The sequence below is a fragment of the Dufourea novaeangliae genome, unplaced genomic scaffold (assembly GCF_001272555.1).
Source record: "Dufourea novaeangliae isolate 0120121106 unplaced genomic scaffold, ASM127255v1 scaffold25, whole genome shotgun sequence".
NCBI classification, from domain to species: Eukaryota; Metazoa; Arthropoda; class Insecta; order Hymenoptera; family Halictidae; genus Dufourea; species Dufourea novaeangliae.
The window spans coordinates 1,542,953-1,568,955 of NW_015373901.1; the positions used below are offsets into that span (position 1 = coordinate 1,542,953).

Below are 26,003 nucleotides of genomic sequence, written 5' to 3' on the forward strand. Positions count from 1 at the left end.
TGACCCGGGTAAAAAATGGACATACAGTAACTCCTCGATGAGTGTTCCAAGGCTCCATTGATAAGAAGAGGTCCCGAGGTGTACGGTTGACTTTTGATATTGTGATACTACCCAGATATCACATGACGTCTAATAGTCATGTGATATCTGGGTAGTCTTCAAGGCGTCATATCCTATCTGGGTAATGGTACTTGTGTTAGCCACGCGCGGCCATTAGTTTGTGAGATTTTTAATGTTCAGTGCCGAGAAGCCTTCGAACACTCATCGATGATTTACTCTACATATACAAATTTTCCCTCACTGTCAAAAATTATACTTTAAAATAATTATTTACAATTAAATACAAAGGTACTGTATTGCGGTTGCTGACAATTGTACTCTCCTACAGCCCCGGCCCGGCAATATATCAAGAGTCCACTGTACACAATGAGAATTATACGTATAAAAATATACAGACTGCCCCATTTAAATCAACCCACTCGCATATCTCCGAAACTGTTGACGATATTAAAGAATGTTTCAGACAGAAGTTAAATCGTATCAGGGGCATACTTTCTGACGTGAATAACTTTTTTTATGTGCTCGCGTAGACGTCATACGAAGGTGAATTTTGTTTTATTAAATCGAATCGTATATTTTTCAATGCATTAATTCGCCATAAGTGACTTAGTATGTTATCTAAGAAATAACGAGTAGCATCAAGTAGTGCATTGAAAAATACACGGTTCGATTTAAAAAACAAAATTGACCTTCACATGACCTCCACGCGTCCACATAAAAAAAAGTTACTCACATCAGATGGTGCGCCCCTGACACCATTTCATTTTTGTCCGAAACATTTTTTAATATCCTCAATAGTTTCAGAGATATTCGAGTGGGTCGATTTAAATGGGACACCCTGTATATAAATTCAAAATCGTCCAAGTATCGACTCCAACATTTCTTCAAAGAATTCATCACAATTTTAGCATTAAAAGTCGCCCAAATTGCGATAATTCGCCCCGAATCTGGCAACGCTGGTCATCATGAGTCTCCCGGAAGTAGTGGTGGACCCGGATGAGGTCAAGGAGCTGCTGGTGTCGCATCTGAGGACGAAAAAGATTCTACGGGACGGTGTCCAGCCGTGGACGGTCGGTTATTCGAGGCTCGGCGGTCGTGGCCTGTTCGCCACCAGGGACATAAAGGCGAACGAGCTGATCTTCGTGGATTCGCCACTGGTGATCGGGCCGAGATGCGTGGTCAAGCAACATCTTCGTATGTGCGTGCGTTGTTACAAAACCGAGTGCCCGTTGTTTCCGTGCGATCGGGGCTGCGGACTACCGGTATGCTCGACGCGTTGCGAGAACTCGCCGGACCATGCGGACCGCGAGTGCGCGTACCTGAGGTCGTTGGTACCCAGATGCGGGACCGACTGGTCCTTGGAACTGCTGCCGACCGTGATACCGATACGGGGACTGTACATGACGGAAGAGCAACGGAAATGCTTTGCCGCGTTTCAGTGCGACCAGACCCTCACGCCTTGCTATGAGGTACACAGAATGAGAGTCGAAAACTAACTATACACTATGTAGGATTGTAGGGAATCAGATATTCGAAATATTCGAATAGTATGGAGTATTTGAATATATGAGTACAGTAAAACCTGTTTTTATGCGGTAGATAGGGACCGCATAAAAGAAACCGCACAAAAAAATATTCGGAAATTTCATAAATACTACATATAATAAACAACTTTGTACGACATACTACAGAAATTTTTTTTTATGCGGCGGAGAGGGACCGCATAAAAAAAGTCGCACTTAGAAAATACGTCAATTATTTACGAAATACATGAGAAAGTGCTTCCAAACAAAATAAATAATTAAATTACACATTATAAAAGCATTTAATTTTTCATTGTATACATGGAGAAGTTTTCAAAATGCACATTACATAATTCACTGCTAGTCGTCGTAATCCTTAACGCGCATCTTCTTGTGATGAATTGGTTCACCATCTGCTAGTCTATTTAATATTAGATTTTTTGTTTCTAATGGAATTGTCTTTCTTTTCTCTTTTTTTTGGCTACAATTATTCATTTTAAGGGAGTACATATGTTTAAAAATAAAATGAAAATCATAAAAACTATATACAAATAGGAACAAAAGTAATTAATTTATTTACCTTTAATCTCACTATAAAATGAATCCTTAATCACGTGAGTCGTGGATAAAACTCGGAATACGAAGCGTATGCTGCTAGCGCGTCGAGCGAAAATAATTGAATGTACATTGTCGGGAAACTGTTTAAACCAAATGAACAGAGCGTCTTGAAGTGTATATTTATATGTACACTGATAGAAAACATTACAGTAATGCCAACGCCGTTGAAATTCATATACCGCATAAAAAAAAATCGCACAAAAAAAATCGCACAAAAATAAAATCGCACAAAACAAATCGCATAAAAAAGGACCGCACAAAAACAGGTTTTACTGTATTCGAATAGTATGAAGTATTCGTATTGTTTGAATATTCGAATACCATGAACTCTTCGTATTACTTTAATATTCGAATCGTACGAAGTATTCGAATAGTACGAAGTATTCGAATAATTCGAATGGTACAGAGTATTCGAATATTTGAATAGTATGATGTATTCGTATTATTTGAATATTCGAATAGTATGAAGTATTCGTATTATTTGAATATTAAAAGACAAAATGGTCAGAACCAACACCGACGGACAACTTCTCTAAGCGTGTCTGACTTAATGAACTTCCTGAAACAAGATCGAACTGCTTCAACGGAATGTAACGAATCCGCCGAGCGAGGAGGAACTGAAATTAATGAGACGCGTTTGCGGTGCGTTCAACACGAACGCGTTCGAAACGGTCAGCGTCCAGGATAAGGATCATTCCTCGAGCTTACGCGGCCTCTATCCCATGGGGGCACTGCAGAACCACTGTTGCGCGCCGAACACAAGACATCATTTCGACGGCGAACAACGTCTGTACGTGAACGCCTCGCTACCGATCGCAGCCGGCGAGGAGCTGACCATGTCGTACACGAGCCTGTTCTGGGACACCACGCTCCGCAGGCAATTCTTGAACGTCACCAAACATTTCGCCTGCGCGTGCAAACGATGCAGCGACCCCACGGTAAATCTACGAAGGATTACAGTAAATCCTCGATGAGTGTTCGAAAGCTAATCGACAATGAACATTAAATATTTCATAAACTGATGGCCACATGTGGCTGAGACAAATACAATTGGCTTCAGAATTCCAAGCTGTATCATTGTGCTAAACCTCATTAAAAAGTCAGCTTTATACCTGGGGATCTCTCCTTGTCAATGCCGAGGAGCCTTCGAACACTCATCAAGGATTTACTGTCAAAAAAATTTTCGATCAAACAGCTAGCAGTAGAATAAATTAAACTGATCACGTTTCGTGGTCCACCCTATATTTCCAACTTCTATGTCGATCCTTCAACAGTTGCTGATGAATCTTGTTCGATAGCAGCCTGCGAAATGTCTTCATATAGAACTGCAGGCCCCTCGAATGTAACCTTTTAAGCCTTCCTCGAAATTTCTTGAATCACCTGTGGTACTGATTTACTCTAATAATCTCACCGTATACTTGGAATACATTTCTTCTTACCGCTTATATGATAAATACTGATCAATAATAAGGTCATTAGTAATAAGTAATGAGTAGACTACGAATTTTATGCACTTATCGCATACAGGATTGCTTAAACCTCAATGTACTAAAAAGTTTAATGAATTTTAATGGAGTTGTACATATAACTTGAAATCTAACTGCATCTTTAATAAGATAAATTACTTCATAAAAGTGTGTAGTTGCATAAACTTCTGCAGTCTTACTAGACTTATTACTATAAATACTGTATTTATTATTTATTAATACTGACCGTAATAATAAATACAGTATTTATTAATAGACAATTTATTCTTTATTATTACCGTATTGCATTACGAATGCTATTCTATCGAATAGTTTCAGCCGGTTGAAGCATATTTTTTCTTTAATAATTCGAATTTATATTGTTTATTGACCGGCTAGTTGTTTGTTGGTAAAAATCCACGTAAGTTATTTTATTTATGTAACTCTAGGAATTCGGATCTAGATTAGGGGCACTCTTATGCGCGTCCGACCACTGTTCCGGAAACCTTTTGCCCCGAGACCCTCTCAATATGACATCCCCCTGGGTTTGCGATAAATGCTTGATGACTATGCACAACCGACAGGTATTTACACATTTATTTTAAAACATTTACAAGAGAACCGGAGAATGTTTTCAGTTTACCCGAAATGAAAAAAAAATTAATCTCCTAATGTGTGTACTTAATTTGTACGCGAGCCATCCAATTAATGAGTGACGTAAGTTCAATATATTGAAAAATAAATTTACTATTTAACATAATTTATTAGGGTAAACGCACCAATGAATGAACGCTTAAGAGATTTTGTAATTACTAAAATCGAATTCTGAATGATAATAATATTAATAAATATTTGGCATATGAAAATTAGATTCTTCAATGTCTATACCGTTTTATAACGTATAGATTTCAGTTTGAAAATTGGTACAATTTGATCAATTAAATTGACAAGAAAAAAATACAGATTTCACCAGTGAATAAACAATATATTAAGTAAATGAACAATTGTAACCAGTGTCGTGAAAATTGTTTGAATATGAAACAAGGAATTAAAAAAATATCAATATTTAATCATTTGCTTATTTTAATAACTTAATTTACTCGTTTTCTTAGCTGTAAGTAAATTTTTCTTAATTGAGGTATTTTCTCTTTCTTCTTTTTTTTTCTATTAGATAAGTTCGATTCGTTCCGGCCTGGCAGCTATAATGGAGGAAGCCTTATACAAGACACCGCGTCAGATTTACAAATTCATGCAGAAGGAACTCTCAATAATAATGCCAGCCAATAATTATCTCATTATGGACATAAAATTCCGAATAATTTCATATTATGGTAGAGCTGAGGGTGTTCAATGGCCAGGTACCGAGATCATATAAATGCAGGGTGTCCCAGTATTGAGAATACAACCGGTGAGGGGATGATTCTACATGAGAAAATAAGTCAATAAAAAAAGCTTCGAATGAAACAAAATTATTCCGTATTTTCAACTTATTTTCTCATGTAGAATCATCCCCTTACCGGTTGCACCCTCAATACTGATACACCCTGCATATTTTATTTTAAAGCTATTAAAATATATTATCTTCCTTGAAAACTTGTATTAGATTTAACAATCGCTGAGCTTGATACAAAGGTGAAATACTGCAACGACTTGCTGTCTATCTTAAACACATTAAATTGCGGTGACTGTAAAAAGAAAGGTAACTTATTTTAAAAAAGAAAGCAAATTATACCTTTATGCACTTATCCCTGTCTGCAAATAGAATAATGTAACATTATTTTCGAAACATTTTAGGTCTTATTTTGTATGAACTGTATTGTACAAACATGGAAAAGATGAGAAGACTACGACAACAGCAAAACATCAGAAACGAAGACGCACATTTGCCTGTACAGGTGTTTAAATGATTTATTTATTTTTACGGTTGTAATAACTCCCATATTTACATCGTATACTTCTCTTTTAGAACAATGAAAACGAGCATCTGTTGGAGAAAGCAATGACTATACTACAAAATGATGTTGTTGCAGTTGTTACCTTCGAACATGACAAACAATTTTTTAAACAATGCTAGTTAATGTTCAAATAATAGTACAAGGGAAATAGATATTTGTTTGACAAGGTAAAATATTCATCTTTTTACGTTACAAATGAATACATCTGTCTGCTATTGTCTACAAATAGTCTGTAAATGTACACATAATTTAAATTATGAAACACCTGGTAAGAATTATAATTATTAAATATACGAGGATCAAATAATTCAATTCATATTACAAGAGAGTATTAAGAAAATAATATTTTTAGAAAAAGTACACACACAACATTTTTAGAAACAAATTTTCAAAAGTATCTAAAATAATATTTTTTTTACTTCAAAGATAAGAATAAGATATCAAACCCCATTAATGTAAAGTTCTTGTAGTGTAAGTTTTATATCCTCAGAATATAACCACTAGCTGTCGTAGTCACTCTAGATGATTATAATTCTCATAGAGAATACGTTATAAAAATCGAATAATATACAAAAGGAGATATTTAATGAAAAAGCTAAATATTAAGAGAAAAATGTATCAATTTAATTTTTTCCTACATTGCACCGCTGAAGGCTAAATTGGCTACAACCAATTAGTAAATGGCTGAACAAATCTAGCATGTAACAAACTGATGCACTTCCGCCCTATGCTGTACTATATAATATAGCAACAGAGTGCAACTTTTGGAGTCATGTCCTACAAATAAACGCTTTTTTCATACAGCTTGTTGTAACAAACATTTTGCCTCCTCGTATAAAGCTGTACAAGGTTTTAAAACTCCTATATCGTAATCCACATCCTCTTCAGTATGTACATTGGTATTCCTGTAACAAAATAGCATTGCATTGGGCGTATTATATCGCATCACGGTTGGAGTATTTTTGTAGAAACGGTTAGTCAGGAGAGCTTCGAGTTATTGAGAAACAGAACTGAAAATACATATAAAGTACTGGCTACAAGAGACAGGGATGTACACTGGCAGGCATAACATAATAGAATATGGGGAAGCAAAGAATAATAGAATAATATAAGCCGCAATATTTCATAAACAAAAAGACAAGAAAAGAGAGAGGTACAATCGGAGATTAACTGTGATAGTGAGATGTGGAAACGTAAAAACAAAAAGCAATAGATACGGGTTGGGAGAAGAAGGCCTGAAAATATAGGTTAAGTAAGCAGGGTTTGGGTATACATATTAAAAGATCTAGTTAGTAGAAGTATGCTTTGTTATACATTGAACAGAGTGTACAATTGAGCAATTGCTAGAGGGTAGACGAAATGATAAAATAGTCAGTTTGTTAGGGGCAGTAAAATGAAAGAAACAGATATAAATGATTAAATACATGTGAGAGGTAAGGTATGGGAATGAGTGTCATTGGTTTCTTTTTGTATACCAAGTCCGTTTTTGGACCATAAAAGCTGAAATTAACAAATATAAATACATATTACATCGCATCATGAATATATTTCAAAACCCATATACCTATATAGAAAGTCGTCCACCGCAGGTAACATGTCATTGTTCAGGTTATGTAACAGACGATTCCGTGAAAGTGCTGTGTGCATGAACGCAACATTGTGAAGGAAAAATTCCGAATGATCTGTAAATAAATATTCTGTAATATAAGTATAAGTAGAATATCTTTGAAAAATGTGATGAACGACATACCATCTTTTCCATATTTTTTCGCTAATTTCTTCATCAAATCTTCACCTGCGTACTTCGCTGAAACACCGATTCTATGGAGAATCGCCTTGCACTGCCAACGATTTTCTGTATTTTGATTACACGACGTAAGTCTTCGTGGCTGCGTTTCCTTCACCAGACTTTCCCAATCTACTCCTAAAGCATCTCCTAAACCTTTACCACTCGTTTTAATGTCCTCTTCGAGTTCACCGTCCGAAATTTCTTCGAAGTCCATAGTTTCCATGTTCTCGTCTTCCATATTTCTAAACAGAGTTTGAGTTACAGAAATGTAAGAATTATTAATACATGATAATAATACATTCTAATCTTCGCTTAATTGTATTGGGTACAATGCATTATTTTTATAATTTAAGTAGATTTATAATTACAACTGACAAATATTACCTAAATGACATTGTGTCAGTAGTATCCTTTCCTTTTGAATTAAATACAGTTTCTTCTATAGTCTCTTTTGGAGACGACGGAGCAGTTTCTTGGGACGTTGACTGAGCATCTCGTTGCGTAGAGTCAGGAGCTCTCTTTGACCGTGTCTTATTCGAGTCAACATCCTACAAATATAAGCGTGTCAGAAGTCTATTTGAACATTCAACTAAAAAAAAAATAAGACCAGAATACGTACTGTAATGTCTTCCATGTTTAATATGTCATCTGGATCATCGCTGATATCACTAAGATCACTTTCAGTATGAAGCGTTTGCAGAGATTCATCGATACACGGGCGCTTCGGCTCAGCCACGACGATTTCTTTCGTTTCAGATTTCTCTTTTGGCAAAGTCTTTTTCGGGAAACTATCTGTAGACTTCTCTCGAGTTGTGGGCAGTTTACCCTCTGCTAGTTCCATCAATTTTTTATTGATAGGTTCTTCCTTCATACTACCATACAGAGAGGCTTGTTTTGAGCTATGAAGTGTACATTCATCTCTAGTAGTCTCTGAACTATTGTAAGTTCTTCGTTTACTAAAAATAAAAGTGAACATAACATATACTAATTCTTATTGGATTCTTAACTACCGTACGTTAGTCGAATAATATTGATTTACGAATAACATACTTATGAGATGTGGACTCTCCTATTTCGATTTCCTTTGAGCGATCGTTTCTGTAATGACCACGAATATGTACGGACTGGTTATCCCATTTTCGAGCATCATTCGATTTCCAATCCGACATGGAATTATCATACCGGGAATTCCAGTCTTCATCGTGCACCTCTGAACGCGGAAGACTATCCCTACTGTCCCACAATGTCCTTACTCGCCATTCCCTTTCCTCCCAATCAACAGGTCCGTAAGCTCGTTCTCTGCCATGCTCTACGTCTCTGTGATGATTGTCCCAGTCATCGTTGGGAACATTTTCATCCCTAATGAATAGTAAACGTAGACCGTCATAATCTTTCATACTCAAAATACGTTACAGTGTCAAGTAGCATTGTACGTATCTGCTGGTTAAATGTTCTGTAGCCGATATGAAGTTAAACGAATTTAATTAAGTATCTTTGTGTGTAACGGTAACCAGGAACATCAACAATACCACTTTCCACTGATTTCTAACAAACGGTTAATATTTCTAACATACCGAATCGGTGCATTACTTCTTAATTTTTCACCAGGGTACAGCGGATGTCTATGATGATGATGGTGATGCCGGTGATCCTCAAAGGACGTTCTATCAGCAGCCGGCACAACATACCTAGATTCCCGAGACCTTTCTTCGCGAATCCCACGTCTTTCGTCGAACGGGCTGTCGTACCTTCTTCCGTCAACAGGTTTTCTTCTTTCGTCCTCGTGAACATGATGTTCACGATAATCCAAATGCGTGGACGCTTCCTCTTGCTCGTCCCAATGCTCGGACACCCGTCCGTAATTTCTATTATAGTTTCGATCGATTTCAATGGTACGACGTGGACTAGTCGTTTCCCGCCTACCAACCAAATGATTAACTTTACCCGGTAGAACGAGCGATTGGTCACGTTCACATGCACGAGTTCGATCATACCTTGGACCAAATCGTCTGTGCCGGTCCCGGTCATAATGCCCGGGATCTATCCTGTCGATCAAGTTATCTCGTGTCGCTGTCAACGTTGCTGGTGCAGACGAAGACGACGAAGACGCTATAGAGGTTTGAACAGGAGGTATTGCGGGTGCTTGCGTCGGTGGTGGCACGTTATGTACACTTTTATCCAATAAAGACGTTCTATCCAGCGATCTTTCACGTGGGAAACGATCTCTGGGCGAGTTTACACCTGGTTTACGAACAGGTGCATCCTTATCGACGGTAGGTCTATCATATCTGCCATCGATTCGTTGGGATGACGTTCTATCTCGATCAGAGAGTGCTTTCGTTTCGGATCGTTCCCTTTCTCTGTCACTCCTACGTTCACGAGTACCATTTTTTTCGAAGGCGTTATCCTTTCCAACTATTCGTTCTTTGTCCCGACTGTAACGTGAATTCTTGTCGGTTGTCAAACTAATCGATGTCGGAACCAAGGGCGGAACATCCCTGTCCCTGGCTTTTAACGGTTCTTTTTCTCGATCCCGTTCTCGATCACGGTCGCGATCTCGATCTCTATCGCGATCCCGATCTCTATCACGATCACGGTCACGATCACGGTCACGATCTCGATCCCTCTCCCGATCACGATCCCGTTCTCGGTCTCTGTCACGATCACGATCTCTCTCCCGTTGTCGTTCACGACAACGTTCCGGTATGTCCTCCTTGTCTTTGTCGCGAATGTCTCGTTGATCTCGACCAAGTCTCGAATGACCACGCTCGTCCCTCGTATGATCCTTATCCCGTCGTTCTCTACTTTTCTGTCGTGTCTTATCACCCACATAAGCTTTATCCTCAAATTCTTTCCCAATCCTTCGGTGGCTTTCCTCCTGACTGGACACTTGCCTTGTTTTACTACTCTGTTCAGTCTTTCTAATCTCTTCCCTGTCTTTAGTTTTCTCACTTTTATGGGACTCACGATCTTTTTTCTCCATATCCCTAGGTCTGTTCGCAGAAACCTGTCTATCTTGCGTTTTCGACGGTGAAGGCTCCCGTTTCGATCTCGACGTCTTCTCGGGTGTACGACTTCGCCGAGTTTTCGTTGAAACTGCTTCTTTTGAGTGCTGATGTTTCGATCGTTCAGATGGTGGTGGCGTTCTGGAACGTATATCCTTATCTTTACATTTCAATTTTATCCTCTCGTCGGCTTTTATTTTCTCGTCTAGAGCACGATTCTTCTCTTTCTCCTGATCTTTGCCTTTATCAAATGATTTATTCTTAGTACTGTCTTTAGGTAGCTCATCTACATCTCGTATTTTTTTGTAATGCCTGTCCTCTTTTTCGACATCTCTAGCTTTGGCTAGTTTCGGCGATTCGCTTCTATTTCGTTCTCTGACTTTATTCGATGTTCCATGATGGGGAACAGATATTGAAGAGCCTAGTACCGTTGCTGGTGTAGATGCAACTGTTGCGGGCACCTGCATCGCTGGTGATCTCGTACGAGGAGTTGAAGAATGTTTTCTTGACGCTGAAGACGATGTATACTTCTTGGTTGATCTACCACTGACTTCCTTTTTCGCCGAACTACTCTCTAGCTTACGCTTCTTCTTAATTGCTGGTTTGTCGTTCTTCGTTCCAAGTCTTTTCAATTTCAATCTATGATATACACTCAGTTTTAATATGTATTACAATTTAATATGTTAACAAGTTTAATATATGCACAGTTTGTCATTAGAAATAATTGGTATCGAAAAACGGCTATAATTGGGGAGTAAAGTTAAATACGGCACGTATGAACATTTTTTCAATGATTTTTATATCTCCCGTCCACTGCCGAAGTACGTCCCATATACTAAGAAACACCCTGTATAACAATAATGAAAATAACTTACTTCCTCCTTCGTTCTTTATCTTCGTCATAATCTGTAGAACCACTATGGTGACGCTTGGATTTGATTTTTTTAACCTTCTTTCGTGAATCGGACGTTGAGCTAGAAGATGAATCTTCACTGCTGGAACTGCTGCTACTGCTAGATGTACTTGAAGTACGAGAACTAGAGGAAGAGGTCATTGCCTTTTTCTTCTGTCTCACTTTGTCTTTTCCATGAACTTCTTTATCCTTCTTCATTTGTAACTCTAATTCACGCTGTAAAAGCTGCCTACGTCTTTCTAACACTTTTTCGTCCTCGTATTCTAGATCTGTTTGATTCCACTCTTCTAGATTCAGATCAGGACTGTGTGATGCTTTTTTTACAATCTTAGAAGTAAGCCTTTTAAATGGATCCTCAATAAGCTATGTATTAAAAACATACATATGTAAATATCAATCTGTAGTAAACATTAATATAGCCTTTATTTCTCACAGAATGTCTATTATAAAGTGATAGCAATATAACTAAATGATTCTATACTTACTCCTGTTGTACTAGCAATAGCATTATCCTTCTTGGCACGCTTGGATGGACTTATTAATGTGTGAGTATTTGCATATCTAGTTATAATATCAAACAAAGAAAATATTGGTCATTTTCAAGTAAACGGATAATATTAATTCTTAATTTACTTTATCCATGAACAGAAAAATGCAACTGTGGCTATATATAAAATTCATTTTGATTATTACAAGCTTCTGTTGTGTCTGTGAACCATTGCTTTACTGCAGCTAATGAAGGAACAATCTAAGCAATAAACACTTATTATACTAAATACTTCGTCCTATTAATGAAACAATTTTATATTGTTTGATGTTAAAAAGACAAAGCAAGAAATCATTTATTCAATTATGATTCATTATAATTGAAGTATGCATATACATGAAAATAATCATCTAGTAATCTAATTAACAATATTGAAGTAGTCAATGAAACAAATCAGACCAATTCTAATAATTAATCAATTTTTATTATTTTTATGCTCTGGTTTTCTATTATCCTTTCATTTTGTTCAATGCCTTAGTAGTATGTCAATGAAGTTACCTATACCCAGAGTTGGGTAAAATGTAATCTAATTACAAAATCCTAATCACAATTACAATGCTATAGTAATTGTAATGGCCCCGCAATTACATTGTAATTGCAATTTAGATTTTGTAATTAGATTAATTTTTCCCAAATACAAATATTACAAGTTTGACACTTTATAACAAATTATAAGAGTCTGTTTCAAGTATAAATAAAATGATATATAATACAATATCATTAGTATACAATGTTGCATCTGAATGCTTCTAACTGAAAAACATATCCCATGCTATGGTAGCAGACTATCAGCAGATCTAGGAACAGAGCTACTATCGACAATTCATTGTACAAAAGACGGTAATGTATTTTATGTATTGTTTAATGTATGAAAGCTTTAAAATTATACTTGCTTGCAATTCTTTCCATACGAACAACTGCCGTTTAATGCCCAGTTTCTACAATAATCCGATGAATTTTGGCCGGCAGTAACTGCTGGTTTGGTCCCCAACCTCTCAAACACACTTGGTCGACGAGAGTCTGTATTACATTTCGTAGGGTCAACCGTTATTTTTCTTATGCTTGATTTTGACATATTATCACCATAAAACAATTATGTTTTCACAATGGAAGCACATAACTGCAGCATGCAAATATTCACTTTCTAAGAAACCACTATTAATAAGTACAGCCTTCGAAAATACAAGCACGGCCCTCGAAGAATCAATGGAATACTTAAAATATACCACACACAAACATGCAGTTTATGTTCGGAACGATTGTTTCTCGTGTATATGCCACTTTGCTTTCCCTATATCAATATTTACAAGTTAGTTCTGTTTTAAGAACTCTTAAGGACCTAACCTCTGACACGTCCTACCAAATACGATTAAAATACCAAAAGGAAACACAACACACTATAGGTACTGTGAAGTTGTAAACAGAGTGTTATTCAGTGCAGCCATTCATTGCTTTCAATTTCTAGTGATAAATACTAAAAAAAAACACCACCAAACATGGTTGCCCAATCTTCTCCTACATTCCAAATTTCCAAGAGATGTTACAAAAACAGCATTCCTGTTAATTACTGTAAAAACATAAAAAACAAGAAGAATTCAAGTCCATCCTTAACGTTGAAGCATTATATTATTAACACGTATATTTCCTAAGTCCTAAGATATTGTAATTGCATTCGATTTCGTAGAATTAAAAGTTATATTTGAATTGAAATTGTAATTAAATTGAGCTAAAAGTTAAGTTTAAGAGTAAAACATCGAGTTTATAAATCAGCACAGATTTTATTTCTGAAGGAAACACGCAGTAACAGGCAGAACCAACAGTGCTGCAAAATTATCAATTATTTTATGTAATTTCCCTGAATTCGTTACAACGTAGCAATAGATGGAGGAATAAAGTATGCATTGATAATTATATTAATTTGTGGTTATCACTTTCGTAATTCATGGTACCGAGCATGCGTAGAAATACAACCAATCAACTTTAGGCACCCTTTGGTACCTCTCTCCCACTGAAATAAGCTTCGCGCTACCCACCGAAAAACTGAGCTTACACGGCTTACACCTTACACGTGTTTACACTCCGTTTCCTTATTTCTATGTCCATGGTTGTTCAATGTTTTAAATTTTAAAACACGCGAACGAAAGATAGGTTATTTCCATTGGTTTTAATAGTGTTCACAATTTTTAAGATGTATAGCAATACACTTCGGACTTGTATGTCTTTTACTAAAAAACTTAGTTTTAGTGCTCTTATTCGCCCAGTACAAGATAAAGCTGTTAATTCATTATTTACAAGTTCTAAACAAATACATTATATTAACTACAGTGTATTAATAACACGAAGGTGTAGTACACAACCTGAATGTCAAAATAAATCTTATGTGGTGAATAGTAAGTATGATTTGGAAGACGCAAAGAAATTAGAAGAACTTCTTGAAGATCCTAAAACACTTATATTGTATGAGAAACTTAAACTAGAAGTAGAACATATACGGCACACGGATGGCTACGTACCAGAGAAATTAAAGCACCGTGACTGGATACTATTACTTTCAATAACCAGTAAAGGACAACGGAGGTTGTATTTTATTAAATTTTGTATGAGAAAGTATTTTTAGATTCAGAATATATTAGGACAGATGTAATTTCTTCTTCTCTTAAATATACAGGGGATATCTTGAGTACCGTTGGAAAATTCAGAGAAAGGTTGAAAACAGATTGGTTAAAAAGCTACAAAAACAAAAAGAGCGAGAAAAATTATTCGAAATACAATCAAAGATGGAATCAGATCATATTGTGTATGGACTAAATCATAATTCAATGTTCATACGTATATCTGATAGCAAAATGAATCATTTTTATAATAGCAAATTAATACCAGCTATGATGTTCGAGCCAACAGTGGTGTTTGATGTTGGATATGACAAATTTATGTCACCACACGAAGCAATGAACTGTGCAAAACAATTAATACTTTCATATTCAGCAAATAGAATACACATTGATCCTTTTAATTTGTACTTCTGTAACTGTGATAAGTCTGGCATTTTGATGAAACATTTTCACAAAACAGTACCAACTCTGCATGACCTTGATTTTCCAATTAATATGACTGAACAGTCATATTTGAATGTATTTGACAAAAATAAATTAATATATCTGACAGCAAATGCCAAGAAGGTCCTGCATAAATTTGATCCTAATATGGTGTATATAATTGGTGCAATGGTAGATAAGGTAAAATATATTTAAGTATTAAAGAAGTCAACAGTTGCATGATAGAAGTACGTAGAACTACTTCTACAATGTACATAGATAGAGTGTTTCTGAACAAATGCAAGATGCACTGACATATTGTTTGAAGGGTCATTTTCTGTAAGAACTATTGTATGAATATAAACGCTATTAATACTTGTATAGTTCTAACAGTTTAAGATCTTCTGATTTCATAAAATCATGAGATTAAAATGAGATGGTTTTTAAGAAATTGAACCAACATAAAAGATCATGTATTTTTGGTGCAGTTTTATAATAAACAATTAAAGTGCGTTTCTTGAGTTTGAAAACAGGCACTACATTAACAAAAGTTATTTAGTATGGAGGGGGACATTACTTGGTATAAACAATTTTTTTGTAGGTAGAGTAATACAGCATAATAAGTCCCCATAGAAAGTCACCAAATATCTCAAATAATACTTAGTTTTTAATAATTGCTACAATGTTAGCATCCTCTCCACAACAGTAATATTTGGTCAAAAACAATGATATGATTCGAGCTCCGTAGCCGCGATTCGCGTTGACTTGATTCCTTAGAATCTCACCAATTTATAACTTTCTCCTACATTCAATTATCTGATGTTGCACGCCGTTGAATTCATTTTACCAAACGCTATCGTATTACGAATGAAGATGTATAATGTTCCAGCTAAAAAAAATGTAGTTGATCTTGACACCTTCCCTACGATTCTACCTATAAAAAAATTATTTAAACCACATAATGTCCCCCTCCATGCCAAACAACATTTGTAAACACATTTTTTCGTATCTTCAATGGTCTATGAAATACTCCTGTTTCCAGTTAACAGAATCAGTATATATTTACTAACATATGTTTTTAGTATGACCCTCAACCATTATCGTTTGCGAAAGCTAAGAAAGAAGGTCTCCCAATGGCTAGACTTCCTTTGGCTGAACATTTAGAGTGGGGAACTGGATCTGGAAAGAATCTTCCTATCAATCAAGTTCTTCAAATATTATTGGATTTGCGTCATACAAACGATTGGGCTGTAGCGTTAGAACATATCCCGAAGAGAAAGTTAAAACAAGCCAGAATAGATGCACAAGAAAGATTGGAAAAAAAAAGAGCAGAAATAATACAGCTGTTACAAAATCAATAACTTTGTTAGTAATGTTACAATTTTTACTAATTTCATATAAAATAAGTTAATAAACAAACGTATAGTTTAAAAGTATGTGTATTACTATATATGTACTGTGATTTAAAAATTACATACCTTCCATGTCATTCATTTCTCTGCTCGAAGCTCGAAATTGATTCAATAATTTATGAGAGATGAAAACTATTTTGTAAGATATTTTGTAATTGTAAACTAATGGAATTCAGTTAAAGATATTGTTCAGCAACAGTATGTATAAATAATAACGTACAAATAAATAGTGTGAAAATAATAATGTTAATATCATGTAACCCGACTAGTTGGGTTTTGAATTCTGCTGGCACTTTGTGTCAGACTTGCTATCTGTATGTTTATACCAACTCAAAAACTATGTTGTGAAATTATAAGGTACTGATATCTTATTTACAGGAAAACTAAGGTATACCGAGTAGGTATCAGTTGTTTTGTCGACCTCCCGTAATCAGTCCATTTTTTTGACATACTCGCTTTACAGTATTTCCATGTATGAATCAATTCACGCCAAATCGATCATTTTTGCACTCGATGTTAGGAATTTTGTTCAAAATGAAGTATGTATAATATAGTCCACGTGAAATTAGGAAGCGAGTGTTGTCATCATTTTTTTGTCCTCGAAGTTATTTAAAATATACAGGCCGCCGAAGTTTACAATTTTTGACTATTTTCGTAAAACAGCGATGTACTTAAGAATTTATATCTCGGAAACTATTTATCGTATAGAGTTCGTTCGTCGATTATTCTAATCTAGAGGGATTTCCCTACTATAATAATTTTTTGTTACATGATAAATTAATTTTTTTTATAGTGAAAATTATAAACATTCTTTTTTCGCGATTTTCTCTGTGATGGTCAAAGGGTGTTTAAATAAAAAAAATATGGTCATATTCCCTGAAATTTTACCTACAAAATGCGCCTTTTGGAAAGATGGATTAATTAAAATTAGTATCACAAGGAGCTGTAAAAGTGACTGCTGTTTCAAGTAACAGCGCCGTGGCGCGCAGTGGAACGAATTGCTCAATTTATGTAAACAATTTTACTAAAAATCGCAGAACTACGGATAGAAATGAGATAGAGGGATGAATCTTATTCGAGGCTAAAGCTAAGATATTGCATAATCCGGAGAAGATACGACGAAGTATCGCATGCAAGGTTTGGTCCTGGAAATCTATGTCAAACTTGATATTTTTTAAGAAGTTTGCGGTTTTCCCGATATCATGTGTAACTTGGTATATGTATATCATTTTCACATGCGTTTTTTATAGTATAAAAAATATCTTTAATGCGAATCCACAAAAAAAATCCGTGTGTGATCCTTTTATTTCTGACCTTGTATGACCTTGGAAGTCATTGCGTTACATACGCGTGAATTCGTCAACCCACTCTTTCTGCAATATAGCATTGCATGTAAAAAATTCTTCCATTTTTTAAAAATACTTACTGTTTACGATAAAAATGCTGGTCTAATTTACTGCGAACACCCTATATCGAAGAAACTCTTCTTCAGGTATAAATGACACCACCGGGACTGGTACGTGACATGGCGATATTGTCTTTACGCTTTACTGAAGTAATATGGGGTGCGAGTGATACGATCGGTCGATCGTAATCGTCGAGTTCGGTTATATACCTGAAACAGGATGCACCACCAGCAGTCTTTAACCACTCATTATAGAGTTAATTTTAATATCTCCATTTTCAATAGCAGCTTATCTTGAAGGTATTTATATAGGATTTAAAGGAGTACGGTAATATTTTTTTCTTTATCGACAATCGACCCTCTGAGAGAAATTTGCTAAAGAAAACTTTGTTTACACTTTTTGTTATAACGATAATTTTTCACTTAAAAAAATATTAGTTATTCAAGTCGACCGAATTTTTTACATTAAAACAAAGGAAAAAATGAACTCAATATAATATATAATTTCCGAGATAAAATTCATAAGTACACCCCCGGTTTCACGAACATGCGCAAAAATTGCAAACTTTGACGAATTGTATTTTTTAAACAAATGCGATATCAGCACAATGATGATGATTTGGCGTGGAACGATATTTCCATTACACATTTTGAATGCAATTTCTCTTAAATAAATAGTTTATAGTCCATATAATTAGTTTCTTATAATAAACATTTTGTTGCAAAAAATGAACTTGTCGAAGAATTACTTCCTCACCGATTTCGATCTGGAATCGGGTAAACGAAGTCAAGGTAGAATTCGTGTGTATTATTTCGGAATGAAAGGACGAAAGTTTGAAAACTGTGAATTGCGTTATCGGTCCTGTTGATATTTTCAACTTTGTCCTATTCTTGAACATTATTTTTGGGAGAGGAATGTTTATCAAGTATCTTTATAATATATTATAACTGTGTGCCTTTAGAGCTGAAGTTTCTTATTTGATGACTCTCTGTGGTCGGGGGAATCTGTAAATGTCAAGCGAAAATCGCTGTTTCGACCATTATTTTACCGATACCATTTCATTGACAAGTATTTCACCGACAATATTCGATTTCGATTTCGATGAATGCAGGGCACGCATTAACTTTATGCCTACAAATACGGGCATTAAAGAAGGGAAGGACAATGAATATCTTCTGGTGGGGATTGAAGCTTGGAGGAATGATCATCAAAACTGGGAATGAAGAGACCCACAAATGGTTGCGCAAGGTATTGGCAGAGGGGAAAAATGGCTGGGAGAAACCTTTTACGAATGCAAACCAGCGGAATTGAAGCGAAAAAAAGTATCCCATATTATGGAGTACGTCATGTGGTGCAGTGATAGTACGATGGATTTTCCGTTAATCATCAGGATGATAAGACTTTACATTCCTCGATTGGACATAAGTTCGTGGGAATTGATTGAGGAGGGGCTTCCTCAGAAAAGCGGAGGAAAAGAGTACGCGATTCGAACGACAGAGAAGGAAAGAGCCTTTTTAAAGGATATGGGAATGATGCTGAAAATAGGAGGGAACGCATTCGGATTGAAATTTACTGTTACATACGATAGTACGTATAGTGTATAACCTACAATAAATTTATGTTTTGTTACAAAAAACAAAAGTGTTTGATTATTCATGTAAGCGGAGGAAGTATTCTGGATGAAATCCAAGAAGGGGTGGGTGTGGCTTCACATGCCCTTTCTCTCTTACATTTTACTTTACTGAGTAGAAAGAAATTGGTAATAGGTGACTTGTGGGATAGGGATGTTTGAGAGAATTGTTCTACTTTTAGAATAACAATCCTTAAGGTTGTGGTAAATAAATCGTGCAGCGGAGAGCAACCCTAGCACTATCCCGACTTGTGGTGAACCGATTGTGTATTGGTCTTACTTGGTCTTACTGGTAGCACTCATCCAGAAGCAGTGGATAGTAAATAGGATAGTGACAGATTTAGGTTCTGTAGGGAAGTTGCATTTAATAAAGATATAATTAATTGTGGGAAACTCAGAATGTATGTATTGGTATGTGCCTACGAATTTAGTGGTTACTTTTTTACCGCACCTTTAGCACGGATGTCGACAGTGATGTCGATATAGATGGCGCAGTTAGCGAAGGCTTTCCTGTTTCAAGATTTTCATTCATGTCAGTATTGCCTCACTCTGTCTGTTCTTTGAAGATCAGGAAGGCAGGTTACGGAGAAAGATGGTAAAAGATTGGCGAATTAAATATAGTACTATATACCACTGATCATCGGTATGGATGCGAATATGTAACGTACAGCAAGGTGTACAGCTATGACAAACATATGAATTGTAAACATTAAATAACAATAATAATAACATAAATATACTAACGTTGAACTATACTCCTTAAATCCTGCTTATGCTCTTATGTGTATAAGTAATTTTAATACATTATTAATTAAAACTACCTCGTATTAGAGCGAAACATGGCTGGCAACTGTAAAACAGTTATTATGAATAGCTACGTAAGCTACTTTCATACTAAAGTGTAAGGCGGACACGCAACAATGACCATTTTTGAAAATTTATCTAAACTTCATTGAATGATTCGAGACAGAAACTATAGACAAAAGCAGGTAATAACTATTTATATAGGTAGGACAGGGACAGCGACAGTTGCCAACCAATAGCTGTGCTTTAGCACGTGCTTGTGTTATTTCTCTTCGCTGACTCGGTTCGTTGAATGGACATTAAGAATTGGCAAAACATCCACGGTCAATTTATTATCAATATAAATTATACAAATGATTGCAATTGTTTATCACCTATATGTTCATTATAAACAAATAATGCATATAATCTGATGCGTAATTCTGATTGTCATTCTCAGCACCACAAACGTTACTGTCACGTTGCTGATAAACTGGGACTTGTCGAAATATTTATTCTTTCGATTTACGGAAAAAATTGCATTTATTACTGCATAGGTCTTATCTTGTTTCTCCACGGTACATATGTTTAATGCAATTTATATGTAGTTTCAATAATTTTTTAACAACAAATAGTTCAGTACAACGGATAATATTAGCTTAGTGTATTTACGTAAATATTCTAGATTTTAGAATAAGCTATTATATTTTTTTTAAATGAGTATATATTATTTAATTGCGACATGAGATTTATATTATTCTGTTTATTTTTGCAAAGATTATTCTACAATGTCACATCAGTGCAGTTGCGGAGAAATACATAATGAAGGAGAGTTGGGTGTACAGTACAATTTATACCAAAAGATTGATATACAAAATGTTGAATGTTTAAATGAATCCGAAGAAGGCAGCGGTGCTACCGTCTTTAAACCATGGGAAGATAGATTAAGTAGGACCAAAGTAATTGTCTAATTTATTTCTTATATTTTGGTACTTTTCCGTTTAGAAGTCTTTTAATAGCTTCTTAACATTTGTTTATTTCAAACAACATTTTGTTTTCTTTCAGTACGTGGAAAGTGATATGGATAACGAACTTTTATTTAACATACCGTATGTATTCGTAACATATTCTTTCCCCATTCTTTCAAATTGGTAGATGTAAGTCTTGTTTCACTGCAGATTTACAGGAAATGTAAAATTAAAAGGACTTATTGTCATTGGAGGTGAAGATGAAGTTCACCCAGATAAAGTCAAGTTGTGAGTATTTTTCAAGTTTTACTTTCCAAATGTTTGTGGATACATTCCAAATTACTTTTTGTTGAATAAAATACTATTTTTATACAGATATAAAAATCGTCCACGCATGACGTTTGATAATGCCACAGTACCTGACCAGGAATTTGAGTTATGTGCAGATAATAATGGAATACATGAATATGCCCCCAAGTATGCATTATACGCAAACCATTACTATTTATTAAATTAAATGAATTTATAAGTGTATGAACGTTAAATGTATTTTGTATTGTAGGGTGGTAAAATTTTCATCAGTTAATCATTTAAGCTTGTATTTTACTGGACGCGAAGGACAGGACAAAATCAAGATTTATTATATTGGCTTGAAAGGGGAATGGTCACCTGGTCATCAACATGGAGTTACCATTTGTAGTTACGAATTACTTCCACAGATGAATGACCATCCAAAGGATCACACTGAGTTTGATAGAACAGTCAGTTAATTTTGTAACAATACATTGGTGGAAAATCTTTTCTGTTTCATGAAATCGAATGTATCACAAAATAAATAAATACAATATTTGTTTAAACGAACATATGTACTTATTGACAACCTTGACTAATACATATCATTGATAGTAAAGATATAATATTTCGTACTTTGTTTCATTGACATTTATGTATACATTCTGCAAAGTTCTAATACTCAGAAAATTAATGATTAATCAGTAGCAATAAGGAATATTGCATTCTCCTAAAACTTGTGTTTAAGAGTACAATATGTCTGAACAAATTTTTTAACTAATAATTATTGAATGAATATATAATTCGTGGATAACTGATAGTGCTATTGTTTTTATTATAACTACAAAGATTAAATGTTATGTGCTACAGTTTAAAAAAGACCATAATACAGTTAACATTTCATAAGAATTAAAAATATTAACGGGATGGAAACGGAAATGTTTTAAAAATATATACCGAACAAAAATTAAATATATCTAAACTACGTGTATCTACAAAATTACCCGACCACTTAACTCCACATTTTAGAATCAATAAAATTTTTGAAATTACCTATTACATGAAAATTCTGATTAATGAAATCGTATTAGAAGAAACATTTTCAAACGATGATAAATTCGTACAATGGAGATCAGAGCACTTAAAACTGATGTCGGTGGAATTTAAATTTGAATGATTTTGATAGTGATTCAATTTTTCGTTTAATTGGTTTTTTACCGCAAGTTGTAGGTACTATCAATATACGATCTTTCCACAGGTCTGTAAAGATGTTTTTATTACCATCGACCATACGGTACCTTTCCCTGTTGTCATTGGTAGCGTACATATTAAGTAGACCCCCAATACATAATTCTAGAAACAAATGTATCGAGATGAGGTTTTGTCCCCATCATTCAGTAGTATTTACAAAGCTCGTGGGATAATAAATAAAATTATTTGAAACAGTCTCGATGAACTATGGCGATTCAAACTTCGAACTGTAAGCGTATCAATGGCGGGCTTAACACGTTGACTGTTCAAATTTTTATTGTTTTGACTCACAGAATCTCTTCAAACTACTAGTTACAAGCTTCAAAGTCCATCCTTGAAACTACTAGTCACCACCTTTAAAATCCACCCTTAAAACTACTAGTCACAACCTACAAAGTCCACCCCTAAAACTACTAGTCACAACCTCCAAAATCCACCCCTAGCTGTGTAACCCTCCAAAATCGTTCACGTTTCTACCATAAGAGAAACAGATAAAAACCCCAAAACTATGTAGTATCATGAGATTCGGAGAATGAAAGTCTGAGCGAACTTTGGGAGAGAACAACTCGAGTGACTGTTAGTGCGATTGACAGTGTTTGGAACGGCGCGGAACATTTTTTTTTTTTTTCATTGTTCTAAGCACGACGCACCTCACCAAAAAATCTAAAAAATTGCAAGGAAAACAATTTTTATTCATACGTTATATCGCAATACGAATTCTATGTTATTAAATATAGTCTGATTTAAGTCGGGTTTGGACTTTTTTCATCAAGAGAATCTCCTATATTTATTCATAAAATTTTTAAGAAAGTATACTGAAAGGAGTAAAAGTTTAAATTTTTATTCATGGATGATTCGTTCCGTGTGTTACCTTGTAACCCGAGGGTTGGTTGCCGGCTACCAGATAACATCTCTACGCGCCGAGGCTTCGCATGCCAGGGCCTCGGGTCTCCGCTGAGATAAAAAATTTGACACCCAAGCTCGTTCGAGTAGCTCGAACGAGCTCGAAGTATCATGCTCGAACAGCTCAGCTCGGTTACCCATCACTATACGGAAGTGGCTCGACTTGATGCTTAGTTTCGGCTATCGGTTGCGAGGTTCTAAGAATGCATGTAAAATTTTTGGGCGCATGGTGATACGTAATAAGAATGTGTGATGTGTGTGTGAGGTCTTTAAAAAATCGGTATGAATAAAGAGCGGCAGAGAACGAGAAACTGTGAAAGAGAACACATTAGAGATCAGTGAGCAAGTGTAAAGCTAGTATATATTTCATTACTTATTTTTTAATAAACTTCGTTACTGTTTGATCACACTCATTTATTGCTGACCTTTATTTCCTACACAAGTTACACCTTCGTCGAATTCAATACTTGTAGCATTGTTAAATAGGGCAAACGCATCAATGAATGAACATTTAAGACATTTTATAACTATTAAAGCCGAATTTTAACTGATAATAATATTAACAAATATTTGTCACATGAAAATTAGATTTTTTAATCTCCATACTTTTTTATAACGTATAGATTTCCATTTGAAAATACTGGAAAAATGTAATTAATTAAATTAAAAAGACAACAAAACACAGATTTCACTAGTGAATGAACAATACTAAGTAAATGAACATTTCTAACTAGTAGCGCAAAAGTTGTTTCAATATAAAACAAGGAATTCAAACAAAATCATTGCAATATTTAATCATTATGCTTATTTTATAAGTTAATTTACTCGTTTTTATACATAATGTTTATTCACCGGACAGATTACCCTATTTCCACATTTCATTTAAAAAGTGTTTTTCCCATTGACAGTTTCCCTCAAAGATACCTGCAGTTCTTGACTATCACAGGAGTCTGTTCACCCTTTGTTCTTCGACCTTTCTGCGAATCAGCCGACCATCAGTTCAGACTAATCTTCGCCCTATGCTGTCCGTGTTAGACACGTGATTCTAGAATACGAATGTATTATTTCCATAAGCTGTTACATGATGATACAAAGTCGGTAGATAGCAACGGTACGAACTTCAGTGTCCGGGAGGCATACTTGGGGGGGGTAGAACGTCAGACGATTATAGTGCCTCGCCGTGCTATAGTGACTTTAGGTGTGATCCTCTCAGCGGAGTTGGGCACAATTTTATTCGAATAACACACAGTAAAAGGCTGCAATATCTAAGAGTATCATCATGATCTTTAAACAGTTAATTAAATTATATAATTATTTGTCAATTGTCGACATATTCAAGAGGAAATATTATTTGATTATAAAAATTGGAATTTCCATCTCTAAACGATTCCAAATGATAAAGCACGTTTATTTTATCTTTTATCCATTAGTGGAATCTCTTTACCTAGATAATGAATTTGTCCATCTCAGCCTTTCTCTGTGATACCCTTGACGGTACAAAGTACAAACCGCCAAATGTGTACTTTGCTGCTTCAAGGGTGTACTTATTTAGTCCAATTTACTTTCTTTTACTACACATCTGATACATTTTTTGTGCCCTTCAAATTTGTAATATTTTTTTGTTCATAGGATGCAAAACTATTTAAGAATATCATAAATGAATACTTTATCTGTCCGTTTTGGTGTACGGATACCTTTCGGGCTCCAACAACCACTACCCGCAAAATACATCGACGTGCTGGAGTTGCAAATTTTTCAAAATTTCTTTTTACTGGGCCCAAGTATTTATTTCTTATAACATAAGATTTTACTGACGACTGTTTTTTTACATATTTCAATAATTTTTTAACACGGGGTGGGGGGGTAGGCAGGCGCCCCTTGGCTCCTATCTAGTTACGCCAATGCCTTCGAAACTACCAAGTAAATAACGGTTAATATTTCACACATATCATTAGAAATACGTATTCTATCATCCCACAAAAGATCGATAAAATCAAAGTGGCACAGTTCGGGCCCTTGTTAAAGACGTGAAGGACCCACACCCCTGGTGTTTTTACAAAGTCACTACAGCTCGGTGGGGTTGGGGGCACTATACTCTGCCCGCAAGGGTATGTTACTTAAGGGTGCAAAGGGTTAAAACTGAGGGTGTACGTGTCGCGGTGCATCCCGTCTAGGCGAGACCCCCTAAGACTCTTCAGGACCCCACATCCCATTCTTCTGTCCCAATGACCGAAACACTTTGAGCTGACGGTCGATGTGACAAGAACACACCAACACGCTATATCTCTTCCATGAAAGTGTGTCTGTGTATGTATCAAGCTTTCTTCCCAACCGATAGCAACGGCCCTGCTTTTCAACGTCCGCTGCGGGGTCGTGTGTGTACCCCACCCCACCCCCTTCTTTCGGTCCTTTCCCACTATGAGCAGCGAACTCGACGGCGGCGGTGGC

General features: G+C 35.5%; 4 protein-coding genes across 4 annotated transcripts; 3 read left to right on the forward strand and 1 right to left on the reverse strand.

Moving 5' to 3' along the window:
• Positions 1-1,025: 1,025 nt before the first annotated feature.
• On the forward strand, positions 1,026-5,741 carry LOC107193650. The gene is made up of 7 exons (XM_015583139.1): positions 1,026-1,529; positions 2,771-3,139; positions 4,117-4,251; positions 4,839-5,025; positions 5,271-5,366; positions 5,462-5,562; positions 5,634-5,741. The coding sequence occupies exons 1-7, from the start codon at positions 1,026-1,028 to the stop codon at positions 5,739-5,741; spliced, it is 1,500 nt and encodes a 499-aa protein (XP_015438625.1).
• Positions 5,742-6,224: 483 nt separating this feature from the next.
• LOC107193672 (zinc finger CCCH domain-containing protein 13-like) lies at positions 6,225-13,152 on the reverse strand. The gene is made up of 10 exons (XM_015583163.1): positions 12,770-13,152; positions 11,815-11,890; positions 11,292-11,692; positions 8,986-11,055; positions 8,462-8,770; positions 8,031-8,367; positions 7,796-7,959; positions 7,373-7,653; positions 7,187-7,304; positions 6,225-6,527 (listed from the first exon to the last, which is right to left on the reverse strand). The coding sequence occupies exons 1-10, from the start codon at positions 12,949-12,951 to the stop codon at positions 6,419-6,421; spliced, it is 4,047 nt and encodes a 1,348-aa protein (XP_015438649.1). The 5' UTR covers positions 12,952-13,152; the 3' UTR covers positions 6,225-6,418.
• A 777-nt stretch (positions 13,153-13,929) lies between these two features.
• Positions 13,930-16,272, forward strand: LOC107193651 (mitochondrial ribonuclease P protein 1 homolog). The gene is made up of 3 exons (XM_015583140.1): positions 13,930-14,453; positions 14,545-15,112; positions 15,994-16,272. The coding sequence occupies exons 1-3, from the start codon at positions 14,065-14,067 to the stop codon at positions 16,270-16,272; spliced, it is 1,236 nt and encodes a 411-aa protein (XP_015438626.1). The 5' UTR covers positions 13,930-14,064.
• Positions 16,273-20,636: 4,364 nt separating this feature from the next.
• LOC107193697 (PITH domain-containing protein GA19395) lies at positions 20,637-21,920 on the forward strand. The gene is made up of 6 exons (XM_015583189.1): positions 20,637-20,720; positions 20,920-21,101; positions 21,208-21,251; positions 21,321-21,398; positions 21,486-21,587; positions 21,673-21,920. Exons 2-6 carry the CDS (start codon positions 20,931-20,933, stop codon positions 21,878-21,880), a joined length of 603 nt encoding a protein of 200 aa, XP_015438675.1. The 5' UTR covers positions 20,637-20,720; positions 20,920-20,930; the 3' UTR covers positions 21,881-21,920.
• Positions 21,921-26,003: the final 4,083 nt, after the last annotated feature.

Excerpts from the sequence above, each read along its gene's own strand:
- LOC107193650 (XM_015583139.1), top strand. The coding sequence starts at position 1,026 with ATGAGTCTCCCGGAAGTAGTGGTGGACCCGGATGAGGTCAAGGAGCTG. Across the intron at positions 3,140-4,116 it reads AACGATGCAGCGACCCCACG|GAATTCGGATCTAGATTAGG; the intron begins GTAAATCTACGA and ends ATGTAACTCTAG. Across the intron at positions 5,563-5,633 it reads ACGCACATTTGCCTGTACAG|AACAATGAAAACGAGCATCT; the intron begins GTGTTTAAATGA and ends CTTCTCTTTTAG.
- LOC107193672 (XM_015583163.1), bottom strand. The coding sequence starts at position 12,951 with ATGTCAAAATCAAGCATAAGAAAAATAACGGTTGACCCTACGAAATGT. Across the intron at positions 7,960-8,030 it reads TAAACATGGAAGACATTACA|GATGTTGACTCGAATAAGAC; the intron begins GTACGTATTCTG and ends TTATATTTGTAG. Across the intron at positions 7,654-7,795 it reads ACTGACACAATGTCATTTAG|AAATATGGAAGACGAGAACA; the intron begins GTAATATTTGTC and ends AACTCTGTTTAG.
- LOC107193651 (XM_015583140.1), top strand. The coding sequence starts at position 14,065 with ATGTATAGCAATACACTTCGGACTTGTATGTCTTTTACTAAAAAACTT. Across the intron at positions 14,454-14,544 it reads ACCAGTAAAGGACAACGGAG|GGGATATCTTGAGTACCGTT; the intron begins GTTGTATTTTAT and ends TTAAATATACAG. Across the intron at positions 15,113-15,993 it reads TTGGTGCAATGGTAGATAAG|TATGACCCTCAACCATTATC; the intron begins GTAAAATATATT and ends ATATGTTTTTAG.
- LOC107193697 (XM_015583189.1), top strand. The coding sequence starts at position 20,931 with ATGTCACATCAGTGCAGTTGCGGAGAAATACATAATGAAGGAGAGTTG. Across the intron at positions 21,399-21,485 it reads CACCCAGATAAAGTCAAGTT|ATATAAAAATCGTCCACGCA; the intron begins GTGAGTATTTTT and ends ATTTTTATACAG. Across the intron at positions 21,588-21,672 it reads ATACATGAATATGCCCCCAA|GGTGGTAAAATTTTCATCAG; the intron begins GTATGCATTATA and ends TTTGTATTGTAG.